This window comes from Notothenia rossii, assembly GCF_949606895.1.
Source record: "Notothenia rossii genome assembly, chromosome: 6".
Classification (NCBI taxonomy): domain Eukaryota; kingdom Metazoa; phylum Chordata; class Actinopteri; order Perciformes; family Nototheniidae; genus Notothenia; species Notothenia rossii.
Window position 1 is genome coordinate 27,358,709 of NC_136909.1, and position 16,236 is coordinate 27,374,944.

At 40.2% G+C, this 16,236-nt stretch overlaps 1 protein-coding gene across 2 annotated transcripts; it reads left to right on the plus strand.

Moving 5' to 3' along the window:
* The first annotated feature begins 557 nt into the window (after nucleotides 1-557).
* LOC307042317 (E3 SUMO-protein ligase KIAA1586-like) lies at nucleotides 558-7,986 on the plus strand. Of its 2 annotated transcripts, none has more exons than XM_079686144.1 (2): nucleotides 558-3,985; nucleotides 4,283-7,986. In XM_079686144.1, the coding sequence occupies exon 2, from the start codon at nucleotides 5,005-5,007 to the stop codon at nucleotides 6,226-6,228; it is 1,224 nt and encodes a 407-aa protein (XP_079542270.1). In that variant the 5' UTR covers nucleotides 558-3,985; nucleotides 4,283-5,004; the 3' UTR covers nucleotides 6,229-7,986. The 2 variants fall into 2 exon arrangements, with proteins under 2 accessions (XP_079542270.1, XP_079542271.1); XM_079686145.1 differs by having other exon boundaries at nucleotides 4,711-7,986.
* Nucleotides 7,987-16,236: the final 8,250 nt, after the last annotated feature.

Consider the following 16,236-nt stretch of genomic DNA (forward strand, 5'->3'; position numbering starts at 1 on the left):
ATTTAATATAGCCTAGGTGTAAAAAATAAAATAAGAAATCATTCCAATGTGTGCTATAGGACAGTAAAAAAAAAAAAAAAGTCTAAAAGGGAAGTGATTAGTAAAATATGCATAAATAAAAAGAAAGCATGCTAACTAGGTAACATAAGATAAGAATAAACAAGTTTAAATTATTTGTTATAGGTTTTGATCATATTCTAAAGATGTTTGGATTATTGAAAAGTATACAGTTCCCTTTCAGTGTGTTGAGAGCTGTATCCATAAATTCATTTTTTGCTCAAAGTGCACCAGATTGAGGCATTTCACTTCAACATTAAAAAAAAAATCTTCCCGGGGGTGCATGCCCCCGGACCCCCCCTAGAGGAGGTGATGTCCACCCCCAAATAAAGCAGGTTAAAATAATTAAATTGCATACATTTTCTTTTAGTAAACATTGAAAACGGGTCCCACAGACCCAAACAGCACACGAAGGTTAAAGGTAAGCATATAATAATGTTCAAATGCGCTAAATATATACAGTGCAAAAAACAAAAAAGAGGAGTAAAAGTAGCTCACGACTTGTTTTATTTTTTGAAAGTAGCTCTCATCCTAAAAAAGTTTGGAGGCCCCTGTTATAGAACGATACATTTGACAATTTTAAGCTTGGCCTATCATTTTATTGGAGCGATGAGGAACAGGTGGTGCTTGAAAAGGCCCACCTGTTCAAAGTGGGGAATGACAGAAAACTTTGAGAACCACTGGCTCAAAGTAAGTTAAAGACTTTTAGCAAACTATCACGTTGCAGCAATGAGTGTTAGCTTGTTTTCCATTGCTGCTAATGTCAGCTAACACTAGACTACAGTGTTCTAGAAAAGCTAGTTAGCTAGCAGTGAGGTATATGTAAAGAGAAGAGGAGTTATTGGAAGAAATTAACAACCTGACCATCACTACAAGTGCAGTTGGGTTTTTTATATAACAAGGAATTGGACTTCTTCATTTGACAGAGAGGAGAATTAACCTTTTACGTCTTGAGGGAGGCAGAAAGTTTGATATAGTGTATTTCTGGTATATTCATTTTAAGGTCACCTTATATAGAATGTGTGTTAAAATTGTGATTTCTGCCTTGAGTGACTTCTGCCTTGCAGATACCAAGAAGACGCCCCTTGAGTCTCTGTTAATTATCAATAGTCCTTGCAATTAACAGGGGAATTCCCAGAGACATTTTCCTCAGATAATACAGTTAAATTCTTGTTAGTTAATGATGCACATCCTTCAGGCCTTGAGAATTGGGTCACACAGTAAACGAGACAAAGGTCCTTTTGAGCTTATCAATCAAATATATTCATTCCTAGTAAATTGACTTCAAGGTGAAAGGAAGTTCACAGAAGCCCTTAGGCTAGAAGAACGATTAACTTCTGTTAAGGGTGAAAATGCGTGTGCGTGAAAGACGTTTAGGGAAGAAGTCTGTCTATTGCAGTAAATATATGTGATTATTGCTGAACCATATCTGTGTTGGTGTTTTATTTGATTTCTCTGTTGATTCTTTCATGTGTGGGTACTAAATTGCTACAAACATTGTGGAGAAATTAGCTTAAACATGTTTTATTACTCTGTATGAAGAGAGAGCAGTTCTGCATGGCAGGAGACTAGAAGAGCTGAGGGAGGAGACATTCTCCATTCGATACAGCATGTGAAAATATCAGGGAAGTATATATATCTTGAAATATATGCGTGTGTTTGATTAATTTGTATCAATAATAGCAATATGTGTAACAAGAAGCTGGAAATAGGAGAAGTGAAACTTTGTATTTGGATGTATTCATGATCTTTGTGAGTGAGACTCATTTACACCCAGAGGGGATATTGTTGTGTGGATAACAGCTCAAGTGGCTGGAAAGGCTGCAGGACAAAGGAGTTTGTGTTCTCTATACTGGGCCTGTGTAAAGTTTGACTATTTGAAAAGCATCTCTAGGACTGCTTGAGAGCAAAGGTAATGTTTTCCTCGTTATTATTTGATATGAAGGTAATTTACATGTATTACGTATATTTAGCCAACTATAACAACTATATCTTAAAACATATTTTTAACTTGTGTGTGGTAACCTGAGGGGGGAAGGTGGCCACAGACAGGGAACCATATAGAAGAATGTGTGTGTGCTGGCTGCAAGATGTGAGATAAGATAAACAAACTTGTTATTTGGAGCAGGTTTCGTGCTGGATACCGAAGGTGTCTGTTCTTCATCAAACTGAAGAGACACTTTTGTTTTCCGGGTCTCCTAGCTGGCTCGCGCTGATTGGGTACGACAGGCCATGTGTGGGTCTCTTCCAATGGGAGACCCCTCTGGGGGAAGCATGCACACACCTCCTCCTATGTTTTTAGTATGATAGCCTGTGTTTTCTCTAAATTCGGCCTCTTCTTCTTCATGCTGTCCAAGGGGTAAGACCACTTCCAGCGAGAGGAACTAGAGCCGGAGTAATCCGGATTACTTCGTGATTGAGGTTGTATTTGTGTTATATATTTTACCATTAAAGCAGATTATTGTTGAACCCTTATCCTGGTTGCTTTGAATTCTTCCTCTGTTAATCTGACCCATTCAGAAAGGAACGCGCGGAGCAGAGGTTCTGCTCCAACAAAATGGTGACCTCCGACGTTTGTGAGTGGGGTTTTCAGAGGAGCAATGGTGTAGTCTACCTGATACGCTGGTATACGCCGTATACCCACTAGAAAATGCCAGTGATTTCCGTATACCCTCTTAAAAATGAGCGATGATACGTAACAACATCATTTTGTGACTGCGCTTTCACGCTTTCGCCCCTTCTGTGTTAATACTTTTGGACGTCTGGGGCTTCCGTCGCCTGTGGCCTGTTGCTAGGCAACAGCAACACACATTAGCTGTGTCCCAGCGGCCGCATCCTCCTGAGGATGCATTCGGAGACCGCATACGTCACTTCCACCAAACGAAGGCTTTCCCAATTAAAAAAAAAGACAAGACTCCTCCGAATGCGGCCCGCAAATGCAGCCTTCTTTCCCCAGATTTAGAGGATACATCTGATGTACACTCCGCGGTGTACCATATCCCAGGATGCAACGGGTGACGGTGATGAATGAGTTTTAAAAAATATATAAGGCTTGTAACGTCCCATCAACGGCTACAACGGTTTCAGCTGGATTCGTTTTTAAATGTACTCACCCAAATAGTAAACGACATGAAAGAAAAGTAAACCTATTAAATGTATGTATTTAAATATACGGGCAATTGGAGATGTCTTCTTTATATTACATCCATAAAATAATATGAAGTGAAAATATTTCTAAACCCTGTTTGGTTTTCATATTGTTGGGATTCATTATAAAGCTAATTTATTTATTTAACTGCTTTTGTTATAAAAATCTTACTGCAAAAATGTTGTTTTGATAGGGAGCAAGGACCAGACTTCGCAATTTATCCAGATGCGCGGGGAGAATGAAGCCCTCTTCACGGGGGCCTGTTGCGACCTCGGGAAAATAATTTAAACATAACACCAAAATAAGTACAGCTAGATCTGACTCCATATTGAACAGTTTTGAAAACAGTTTTGAAAACAGTTTGAAAACAGTTTGAAAACAGTTTGAAAATATTTTGCCTAGTGTCAGAAATTATTACCGGCACTTGTGAATGCAGCTGGTTGCTAGGTGACGGGGGCGGCAAAATGTATGGGTAACTGCCGGTGACGTACAAGGACATGCTCCGTAGACCGTCTTCGAGGACCCAGCCTCTGAATTGGGACACAGCTTCTGTTCGGCTCTGACAAACCCCACGTTTCTCTAACGTTATCAGAATTTGATCCGTCCACCATTCAAGTTCGCGGAGCGCTAAACAGGAAGCAAACATGAAACGAAAACAGACGAAAATATTTCAATGTTTTCCGAAGTTTTCCCCTATTACCACTACAGAAGAAGAGCCAGGTCAGGCGGCTGTCCTAAAGGTGACAGAGAACGAGCCCGGCGCTACCGCAAATTTGCCCGGTAAGTTAAATTAGCATGGTTATCATTAACGTAACTGTAGCTAACAAGCTAGCTAACTTGATCAATGTTAGTGTGGTGGATCAATGGAAGAGAAAGAGAGCGAGATACTGTGTGTGTGTGTGTGTGTGTGTGTGTGTGTGTGTGTGTGTGTGTGTGTGTGTGTGTGTGTGTGTGTGTGTGTGTGTGTGTGTGTGTGTGTGTGTGTGTGTGTGTGTGTGTGTGTGTGTGTGTGTGTGTGTGTGTGTGTGCAGTCAAACAGAACACAATGTTTACATTATCTCCTTGTTTCGGACACAGATGAGAGCTCCTGGCCAGCCTTGTGGACTGAAAGTCAGGCTATGGAATTTAAGAACTGGGAATCCTTGGTTAGAGTGGAGGGACAGAAAGTTAGGTAAATGTCAGCACACATGCAAAGGAAAGCTGATCTAAACAACAGAAATTCATAAAGTCAATGACTATGCAAATGAGAGTTAATTCATGGTCATGTTAAAAGTGCATTTAAAACATTTGCACCATTACATTACTATATGTTAGTTATCAGTAGTTGTCAAATAATTAGCTATTGAAAAAGTGGAAAAATGTTCTACTTTTATCTGCTTTTCATGCATTTGTTAGCCATGATGTAAATATTGTGAGCAGTTTATTAAATACTTTTGAGTAAATCTTGGATCTTTTCTGCAGATGTTATTGGTACAAACTTGTATCATGGTTTTGTTTATTTCCAGGTTGTGCTCTTTGCAGCGCTACAAAATCAACAGGTGTCCTCACAGAACAATGAGTGTCTATGTCTGAGGAGTGGGTGCACTTTAAGATCCAGTCCTCAGATTCAAGCAGATCAACATCTCTGGCCTCTTTGAGAAACAAGATTAGACGACATGAGACGTCCAGAGCACACAAAATAGCCCAGGAGCTCACGGAGAAGGGTGGACAGGATTTAGTGGGAAATTTGGTGAGAGCTGTGTCAGAGACTGTTTGCAGAGACATATTCTGTATTCAGAACAGCATACTATCTTGCGAAGATGAACCGACCTTTTACTGACCATGATAGTCTCATTGAGCTTCAGAAGAAAAATGGTTCCAACATGGGCACTAGTCTGCACTCAAGGTACAGTTCCACAAAAATGGTAGAACACAGAGCAAAAGAGATGCAGAAAAAAATAGTTCACAGTATTGTGACGTCTTCAAGCAAGTTGTCTGTTCTCATTGACGAGGCTACATCTATCAGCCACAAATCTGCAATGATTGTCAACTTGAAAGCCTCAGTGGATGGAGCTACTCCTGAATTTTTGTTCCTGGAGCTGGTTGAGCTGGAGAGCCAAAGGGCAAAGGATATAGAAGAAGCTCTGCTGAACTGTTTGGACACTGCAGGCTTCACTGAAGAGTGGCTTCAAAATAACTGGGTCTCATTTGTTTCTGATGGAGCCAGTGTCATGTTAGGCAAGAACTCTGGTGTGGCAACCAGGCTGACAGCAAGGTACCCTAACCTCTTCACATGGCACTGCATGAACCACCGTTTGGAACTGGCTGTATCTGATGCTGTGGATGAGGTCCAGGCAGTCAACCACTTCAAAGCGTTCCTAGAGAATATCCACAATATCTACAGTCAGTCCAATAAAAATTCACGAGAGCTTCTGGTAGCAGCACAAGAAGTGGGCTCGCAAGTCCTGAAAATTGGCAGAGTTTTAAGTACGCGATGGGTGGCCAGCAGTTTCCGTTCTGTAAAGGCTGTGTGGAAATCATATGAAGCACTCAATAGACACTTTGAAAATGCTGCAGGCGACCAAACAAGAAGCAGCAAAGAGAGACAAACTTATAGAGGCCTGGCACGTCGAATGCAAAGCAAGGAATTCCTGTGTGACCTCGGACTCATGTTTGATGCACTGTCTGAACTTGCAAACCTGTCTCAGCAACTCCAGGCCCATTCTGTCACACTCTTGAGAGCAGACCATCTTCTAAAGCGCACCATCAGAGTGCTGGCATCATTCAAAGATACCCAAGGAGAGAAATTAAAGGAGGCACTGACTGCACAAGCGTTGGGACATTTAGGATTTGTTCCCTTGGAGTCAAATGCAAAGCTCACACCAATCAATTCAAAACAATTCCTAAAAAGTCTGATCAACAACTTGGAGAAGCGCCTCTCATTTGATGGTGAAATGCTTCATGATCTCAGTGTTCTGGATACAGGCAACTGGCCATCAACCCCTGGCATACGGCATGGTGAGGCACAAGTGAAACGACTGTAGGCGGTTCAATCTTGGTGAAGAGCAAGCAGTTAATGGTATGAGAGATTTCCTTGAGCACCCAGACAGTGAGCCTGAAAGCTTAAAGCCACTCATCCAATGCATGAAGACCATCCCTTGCAGCACTGCTGAGTGTGAAAGGGGCTTCAGTCTCATGAACAATATATGCACAGACAAGAGATCAACACTGTTGTTGTCAAATGTAAGTCATTTGATGATGATCAGCATCAATGGGCCCCCTGTAACACTTTTTGAGCCAAGGAAGTACGTCACAACATGGCTGAGAAGCCATCGATCTGCCACGCAAGCAAGGAGGCAATGCACACCTCAGATGCCTGAGTACAAACATATCTGGAAAGCTCTGGAGACTACCAGACTATGTCTAGAAGTGTTCCATCCTTTTTTCAGGGCTTGTGGACTAACACAGTGAACCCAGTATGGACATGTTGAGTGCTTTTTCAACCCTCATTTATTGAGGTGAAGCATATTTGCTAATTGGTTTCTTGTTTGAAGCTAATTTGTCTTGTAGCACTTCAAGGATGTTTGCTTGTTCATTTAAGCTGATACAGTACATAGTTTGACAATGATTTATGGAAGATAATAGGGCTGAACAAGTTTGAATAAATATCTAATGCATTGAAAGATATGTTGAAAATGATTATTGTGTGATATTTGTGCAGATCTATGCGAAACAAAGATGTTTTTTTAAGTGTAGAATATGATGTGATGGTCAGGACATCTGTAGCATGACCATATTTATTGTATATTACTTGAAAATTGCAGTAGGCCATATTGAGATTTTGATTAATATTTCGATTAATTGTTCAACCCTAGAAGATAAGTGGGCTTTTCCCATCATTGTTCATTCTTTTATTTTTTTATTGTTAATGTCACTGGTAGTTCAAAGTCACATAAAAATGTTTATAATACATTGACATGTTGATAACACAGTCTCAAGACTAGTCTATGCATTAGTGAGTGTGATGGTGTTCATGAGGTGTCGCTCCGCGATGCGTCGCTCTAGGATGGATGAATACAATTATTAAAGTATACCCACTACAAAAAAGTAGACTACACCACTGCAGAGGAGGGTACACCAGCGACCGCATTGGGTCCAGGGGTCCGCACCAAGAATATCTTTGACAACTGACAACAGGGTCCTGACAACGAAAGAGGTAAAACAGATGCCTTTTTTATATCAAAGATCTGTGATTGGCTGAACTAAACTAAATGTTAGAGTTGTCAAAGACGTTCACAGTGTCATAGTCATTGGTGGTAAACAATACAATACATATGTGAGATAGGTAGGAAAGTTATATACATATAAAAGTAAAGCAGCGAAGTATTTCAGCGGGTATTGAGTCTCTAACGGCTGGAAGGGTATAGAGTCCCTAGCTTAAGTGAAAGTATCGAGTCCTCACAAGCTATACTTCCTGGGGGAGTCAAATGGTAGTATTGAGTCTCCATCCATGACTAATCAAAATAACAAATCCAAGGCTCATAGGAGCTGGAGGTGCGTTATAAGTAAAAATCCAAGAGGAGAAAACGCGACCTTCAAAAGCCATTTGAAACAAACGGATCTCGCCATCTCTTGTTCTGTTGGGTTTAAACTCCCATTCTGTTGAAAGAATCCCCCCTTCTCCTAAAAAGACTGAGATCTCCAGCAGGGGAGAGGGGGGGTGTCAATATTAGTCCGTGAAAGTATCTCCACCTCTTTCTGGTTCTGTAGCCTTTGTTGTATGAGAGCAGCAGCGTGTCTGTGTGCCCTTTTCTCTAGTGATCTGAAGTTGAAGAGAATACATTGAAAATTAATAGATCAATGTGTGATTTGAAGTAGAATATATATTGAAATAAATAAGAAACTATAATTTGTTGTTTTTTAGCATAGTTTTGTAGGATATAGTTACGTCACATTGTGGTTTTGATGAGAGGTTTTGAGAACTGAGTGTCATTGCATTGTGAATGTCATGGTATTTGTCATTTAACTAAGAATTGCACTTAATTATATTTCAAGGAAAAATTATATTACATACAGTAACCTTAGGGGAAAGTAAAAAGAGGTTTACTGAGTATACGAAGTACATTAAAGTTAAGGCTTTATTTAAATTAAATATAATAGGTGGATTTTTCCACCTAGTATAAAGACATAGAAAGAGGAGAATTTGTTAAACATTAAATAACAAACTCACTGGAAGAAAAATATATAGTAATATTATTTAGGAGTTGTATTTATAATACAATAGTGACTCTCAGTTAGTGGTTGTGGATAGGAAACTGAAAATGTAAACGATTCACCAGAATGGTGTTTTTAAGTTTATGAAGAAAGAGTAGAAAGTAAACAGAAGGTTTTTGTAACTTTGTCCATCAGAAGGAACCTGTTAATGTTTAAACAGGACAGAGGTCCTGCACGAGGCTAAAAGCCATCTCACACAGTTGGAGAACAAAGAGGTGATTGATGAGAGAAGCTGTAGCAGGCAGCTGCAGGGCGCAGTAGGGAGAGAGACAGGAGAAATAAGATGGTTTGAGAAGTGTAGAGAGAGTAAATGTTATATAAAGTTAACTAAAATGTCATATTGTTTCGGAGTGACATAAGATAAGAATATATTTACTAGATATAAGAACAACAGGCTTATCTAGGTTAACAGAAAATTGCTATTAACCAGTTTCAGCTGCAATTATCCTATCTTTGTTCTAAAGAGTACATACGTTGCATTTATAATTAATATTAAGAAAAGTTCACAATTGATACCATTAAAGAGCAACTTCCAGGTTAAAGACACCTGTGAATAAATGTGTAGGAAAATGATGAATACACTAGATTTTCAAAAAGAATATACAGAAATATACACTACAGTGACATCTGGCGTCGTTCTTGTAAGAAATGTTCACTTCCGCATAAAAAAGCCTCGGCACGTGACCTCCCGCGTGTGACGTAACACGGGGGACACAAGGGGGAGAGCGGCCGGTGTAACGTATTAATAAACATGGATCCCAATGCTAGTTTCGACACAGAAGACACAGAAGAAGTTGAACATGAATATTCGAATGCATATGATGGACCACAACCTTATAATTATGAGCCTGCTAGGCGTCCAAGAGACCAGGAGCAGCCAAGGATTAGAAGAAATAACGGCCATCGGAGAGAAATTGAGCTATGGTGTGAGGAGAACCAGTGGAGAACTGGGCAGCTATCTTGGTGAGTGACCGGTGTTAGCTACAGTTAATGTTAGCTAACGTCAGTCACATCACAACATTGTAAAGTTAGCTATCATATATCAGGCTATAACTAAAGTAGCATTGATAATATAGTAACGTTACTGGCAGGACTGTTGATACTGATCCATAACAGAAACTAATGCGCAAGTATCAGCCGTATCTCGCGTTACCTAATGTAACTCCACACTACGGTGCTGTGTACCGGAGGAGAGACGCGAGATACGGCTGATACTTGACGATCTGGCGGAGAAAGGTTGTGGAGCCTCCGTTGATATGCCGTTGTAAATGGCTTGATGGAAAGCAGGTGTGTAGTCGAGGAGGGTGCACAGCTGATTGCAGCAGGTGAGTGGAGGTTGAGCCGGGAGCCAGGAGTGACAGCCACCACGCACACACAAACAACACAGACAGGGGGAAACAAACAAACACAAAGGAGACGGCTGGAGCAGTACAGCCACCACAGCGTTACCTAATGCAATGTCTTACGGTGCCGTGTACCGGAGGGGAGAGAGAGAGAGCAGCGAAGGGGGGGGGAGAGAGAAGTAATACGGTTTCCTGATAAAGCTGTGGAGAGTATGTGCTGCAGGGAGGTGGATGCACAACGCACCCAGGAACGAACGCTAGCTCCGGTCCTTTTTACTGTGGACTCGATGTCCTGACAGGCTGGTATTTGTGCAACCTGCACAAACACAATACTGCAACATGATTACAAATGGTGAAATACAATGTAAAACTACCGAAAAATACCAGCTCCTTAAAACACAACCGCTCTACTCAACGCAACTCTACTATACCCGCGGTCAGAGAGCGGAGATGTGTCCCCTGCGTGATGTAATATGACGCGTTTGACGTATGACCTTAAAAAAAAGCAGTTTTTAAGAGCAGAGCTCAAAATTGCTCCTTTCCCTCTGAATTCCTGCCCTTATGTCTCGTAAAACATATCAAATCCTGCATTCACTTTTTTTAATTGTAATTTTCAAGCAAGTTTAAGCATAAATGTAGAATAAATAAAAACCTGCAAGATGCTCTTGAAAGACCGTTTTGGATTAATAGGGCGAGTTTGTCATAAACATTCATGCTTGGATGGAATAAAGTGTTGAGATGTTCTCAAAATTGGGAGTTTTTCACAATGCCTTTTTTTAGTTTTTATTGAAACAATTAATTGATAAGGACAGAAAGCTGTTCCGTGATGATTTCTTTAGGTTTTAACTTTAGTAATGAAGATTACATTTTGTGAGGAAATTTTTCCACCAGTGTTCCCAAAATATGTTCATTAACTGTAATCAGATTACTTGTCTTTCAAATATAGCGTTGAATGCAGTTAGTTTTGTATTCTGTTATAGATCTAACCATGCTTGTAACACAAATGAGTTAAACAATTAAAAAAAAAATAGAATAAGCAAGTAGATAATAGATTAATCTATAGTGGTTAAGAAAGGTGTCTTTGTTTTGCCTATTAACTTAGAACTGAAGTAATGAGGAATATGAAGACTGTTACCATTAATGGGTTTAACATTCACATGTTTCAGCATTCCTGACCATATAGACATTCAGCCATTTTATGACCCGTTGGAGGAGAGATTTAAATTGAGTTTTTCTCAGTAGCTGATTTGCTGTGATTGCAGCAGCATTGGATAGTTGTGCGCCACCTTTGGGTTGTACTCTGAATCAGTGTGTTGGTGAAAAGTTGCTCATTACAGAAACGGAAGAACTGTGCAAAGAACGCATCTCTGAGGAGGTATTGACAGTTTGCTTGTGCCTCGTTGTCAAGGCAACAGAAGTGTGAAGAGGTACTGCGGTTTTGGGGGGATTTCTGCTGTACAGAGGAAAAAAGTGTGTCTGCTGATTGTATCACATTGATCCAGAGGTCCCTTCCCCCTCAGGACATCCCAATGCCAGAGAGAGTTTCCTTGGAGCCCACTGACCAGGGCCGGTTCTAGCTTTTTGAGGGCCCTGCCACTGACTACAGCTGAAGAGGACAATGAATCATTGACTGTTCTCATTATGACAAGATCTTGAGACAGGCTGGTCTCAGTCTGTTCAGACTCTGAAGAAATCATGCAATGATTTTACAGCATAACTGTGCAAGAGTTTACCAGAAGGTGGTGTAGAACGATATGCTTAGTGTTTCGGAAAGGAGGCTGATTGTTTAACGATGGTCTGCAATACTGAAAAGATTAGAGTTTAATATCATTGTTTGACAAACAAGACATCTGATTATTATGTCACACATGATGATCTTAACATAGAAACTAGCTATGGGTGAAACGTGTGGTTGTTATACAATTATTATCATGAACTAAAAATAAATAGGGAAATATTATTTGGTTAAAGATGAATGGATTTCATATCCTAGAGAGGATTAGTTATATTATAAACACTTCACAAGGTATTTACTAATGTATTTTAAAGAACTACATTTAAAGAGATTGAATTGACTTGATAAATAAGTAATGATAAACAAGTTATATTTCCCACAAATTAGTCAATTGGTAAATTCAAAATAGCAGTAAAGGGGAAACTGTTAAAGTACAATGGGAAGATCATCCTAAAACACACTGAGGCAGAAAGGGGGAGACATGACAGAGTATAACCATGTTCTTCAATCTTTTCATCATATTAATAAGTTATTCTTTAACAGATTTGTATTCACCTGTGAATAGAGAAGTGATCTCATTTCTTACAATATTGATCACCATTAAAAGGATAGTTTTAGGAACCACTCTATACGACAAATCTTTATTTGTATGGATAATGTTGAAGGGAAGACTAGTTCTGAAAAATTATAGTATTTCATTTTGAGGTATTGGTTTCACCATTGTAACATATATTACTATACGAGAACTTTTTAGGGGGAAGTAACTGTTGTTTGTAGTCCAGAATGTAGTGTTTACAATTCCTAAAAGTTCAACTACAAACCATTGATTTAATTACTTCTGTTTTTGAATCTTTGATCAAGAAAAGGGTAATTGTTGTGTGTTCGGACACCCAGGGTTCCACATACTGCTAAAGGGTTTTACATTGTTTTTTAAGTAGACCAGAATTGAAGATAAATTAGTATAATGAGCTATGAAATGCAGAGCTGCATAGATCCTAGTAATGGTTTGACTCAAGATAATAGTTATGTACACAAGTTTCTGAATTAGATCTAGTAGACATTGTACTAATAATTAGGTGTAAATGATTTGCAGTAGTAGTACTATAAGGAAGTGAGTTTTGTACCAAGTTGCAGTAAATGTGGGAAGCAACCGTCCTGATGACAAGTTAGAGATATCTTGGAAATTAAAGTTGTAAATCGTGAATTGACAAATGATGGCGCTCGATATGTGAGATATTTTTGTAGACGAAAGATCCTGGCCTATGCTGAAATTGGAAAATGTGTTAGTAATTTGCATGTCATAAACAAATTGATAAAATGGAATATTGTTATTGATTAATTTGGAAGATTAATTAAAAAGGCCGTTATCCGCAGGTTCACTTAAGAATGCCTGGCATGAACATTTGTCGGGCTTTGTGTTTCCTAGGGGCAGTATATTAATAAAGTTTATTGATAATTTGTTTGTTTAAACATCTGAAGAAAAGGGTGCAGTGAACACAGGAAAAACTTTGTTGCCTTGTTGGACATCAACACAATGATGTCACTAAGTAAAAACTCCAGCTAGTAGAATATCAAAGTCTTTGCAGAGCACGACACATGGCCAAAAAGACTGAGACCAAATGACCTTTGACCCTGACTGACAGTGTGACTTGAGAAAAGCACTGTCAATGACTGACTCTGGGGTTGACCTGACCAAGACCTTACAACCTGACAGTGTGAGTGTGAATGAATGTCTGCATGTGATCAGTGCAACTGCATGATTCTGAAACAATAACTAACCAAGCATGTTTTTGGACTAACATATTATTCTGGAGCTCCAAGGGAAACGAGAGGTTTCCTAAAAATTCCACAAAAGGGAAACACTTCTTTTCACTGGAGTGTGTTTACTGTTTAGGTCATTATGGGGATGTACATTTAATTTAAATTCATAACAGAAAGACATTTGATGACAGTATGTTGGATTTCTGTATTCATTTTTCAGCTTGATAATATCTAAGCACTGGTGGGTCAAACACCTGAGGGACCAGGAGCCCTGAGCGTAGGCTTGAGGGGTGGGCATCAGATTTTTCCACACAGGTTGCTGACGCCAAAGGGGGACTCGAAGAGCAGGAGGCCGACACAGCGGAGTTCGTCTGGATGAAAGGTCATCAGGCCTAGGTGGCTCAACCCCCGGTTCTCCGGCCCCCACGGTGTGACCCAGAGGACATCTCATGCCGTCCGCCTAGCAGAAAAGGGGGACAGCTGGTAATACTGGAGCCAGTGTGCAGCGGGGAAACCTCCGGCTAGGACCTTGGAGGACATCTCTCGTCTAGGACTCGACTAGGAAGCGGCCATCAGTGGACTGGAGGAGCAGGATCCTGAGGACATACATCCAGCAGACGGCCCAGAAGCCGCTGTCAGCAGGCTGGGGGACTTGTCGAGGCAGCAGAGGAGTCTACTTCTCTGATCAGATTCATCAGTTCCACCATTGAAGGAAAAGCTGCTCCTCCCCCTCCGTACCAAATGCCCTTGTTGGCTTGGGCAGAAGGAGAGGATGAGTATGATGACACGGCAGAAAAGGACGCAGTTTTTTAACATATTTTGGTCTTTCTCCACTCTCACGAGAAGTTGAAAGTTGTGTTCTGTTCCCAAAGGTAAAGTGCTCTAAATCCCAGCTTCTGATGGATTTATATAATGTAGGGTAACAGACACAGTGGCAAAGAAGGACAGTAGTTATGTTTCAAATGTGTTATGTAAGTTGATCTTTTGATTATAAGATCAAAAGGGGGAATTGAGGGAGGCAGAAAGTTTGATATAGTGTATTTCTGGTATATTCATTTTAAGGTCACCTTATATAGAATGTGTGTTAAACTTGTGATTTCTGCCTTGAGTGACTTCTGCCTTGCAGATACCAAGAAGAGGCCCCTTGAGTCTCTGTTAATTATCAATAGTCCTTGCAATTAACAGGGGAATTCCCAGAGACATTTTCCTGAGATAATACAGTTAAATTCTTGTTAGTTAACGATGCACATCCTGCAGGCCTTGAGAATTGGGTCACACAGTAAACGAGACAAAGGTCCTTTTGAGCTTATCAATAAAATATATTCATTCCTCGTAAGTTGACTTCAAGGTGAAAGGAATTTCACAGAAGCCCTTTGATACGATGGCCTCGTAAGAACTCAGATGCTCAATTCCGTTGCTTGGTAATCTTCTTTATTGTTAAGAAAACCAAAGCTATCAATAATGACTCCTAGGCTCTACTAGGATTCTCCATATAATCACTAGGTTCAACTAGGTAATGTAACATGAATCTCTGGTAAACAGGCATAGAGATAACGACATCACAAGACGAACCGACACCAGACAAAGGGAGAGAAGGACTAAATATACACATAGGCAATGGGGCACAGATGGACACAATCAGGGGTGGGAACAACAATCACTCTAGCAGGTGCCACACGGACAGGAAGTGCCGACACCTGGAGAGAGAGAGTAGAGTAATTAACATCAAAAGACAGATATACAAAACACTAAAACACAACAGCTAACACCCTTAGGCTACAAGAACGATTAACTTCTGTTAAGGGTGAAAATGCGTGTGCGTGAAAGACGTTTAGGGAAGAAGTCCGTCTATTGCAGTAAATATATGTGATTATTGCTGAACCATATCTGTGTTGGTGTTTTATTTGATTTCTCTGTTTATTCTTTCATGTGTGGGTACTAAATTGCTACAAACATTGTGGAGAAATTAACTTAAACATGTTTTATTACTCTGTATGAAGAGAGAGCAGTTCTGCATGGCAGGAGACTAGAAGAGCTGCGGGAGGAGACATTGTCCATTAGATACAGCATGTGAAAATATCAGTGAAGTATATATATCTTGAAATATATGTGTGTTTGATTACTTTGTATCAATAATAGCAATATGTGTAACAAGAAGCTGGAAATAGGAGAAGGGAAATTTGTATTTGGATGTATTCATGATCTTTGTGAGTGAGACTCATTTACACCCAGAGGGGATATTGTTGTGTAGATAACAGCTCAAGTGGCTGGAAAGGCTGCAGGACAAAGGAGTTGTGCTGGACACCGAAGGTGTCTGTTCTTCATCAAACTGAAGAGACACTTTTGTTTTCCGGGTCTCCTAGCTGGCTTGTGCTGATTGGGTACGACAGGCCATGTGTGGGTCTCTTCCAATGGGAGACCCCTCTGGGGGAAGCATGCACACACCTCCTCCTATGTTTTTAGTATGATAGCCTGTGTTTTCTCTAAATTCGGCCTCTTCTTCTTCATGCTGTCCAAGGGGTAAGACCACTTCCAGCGAGAGGAACTAGAGCCGGAGTAATCCGGATTACTTCGTGATTGAGGTTGTATTTGTGTTGTATATTTTACCATTAAAGCAGATTATTGTTGAACCCTTATCCTGGTTGCTTTGAATTCTTCCACTGTTAATCTGACCCATTCAGAAAGGAACGCGCGGAGCAGAGGTTCTGCTCCAACAGTCTAAACGTGAGTACGAGTATAAATTGTTGTGTTATCTTTTTTCCCCTGGCGGTGAATGCGTATTTAAGCACCTGCTGTGTGGGAGACTAATTGGGGCCATATGTTTTCTTGCCCTTTTTTTCTCTGATACTGTTTTCGCTACATGTAAAAGCATGATGAGGCTTTGAAAATTGTGAAATTTCTCCCATTTTGCATTTATTGGTTGCGCAGTTATTGGGGGG

Excerpts from the sequence above, each read along its gene's own strand:
- LOC307042317 (XM_079686144.1), top strand. The coding sequence starts at position 5,005 with ATGAACCGACCTTTTACTGACCATGATAGTCTCATTGAGCTTCAGAAG.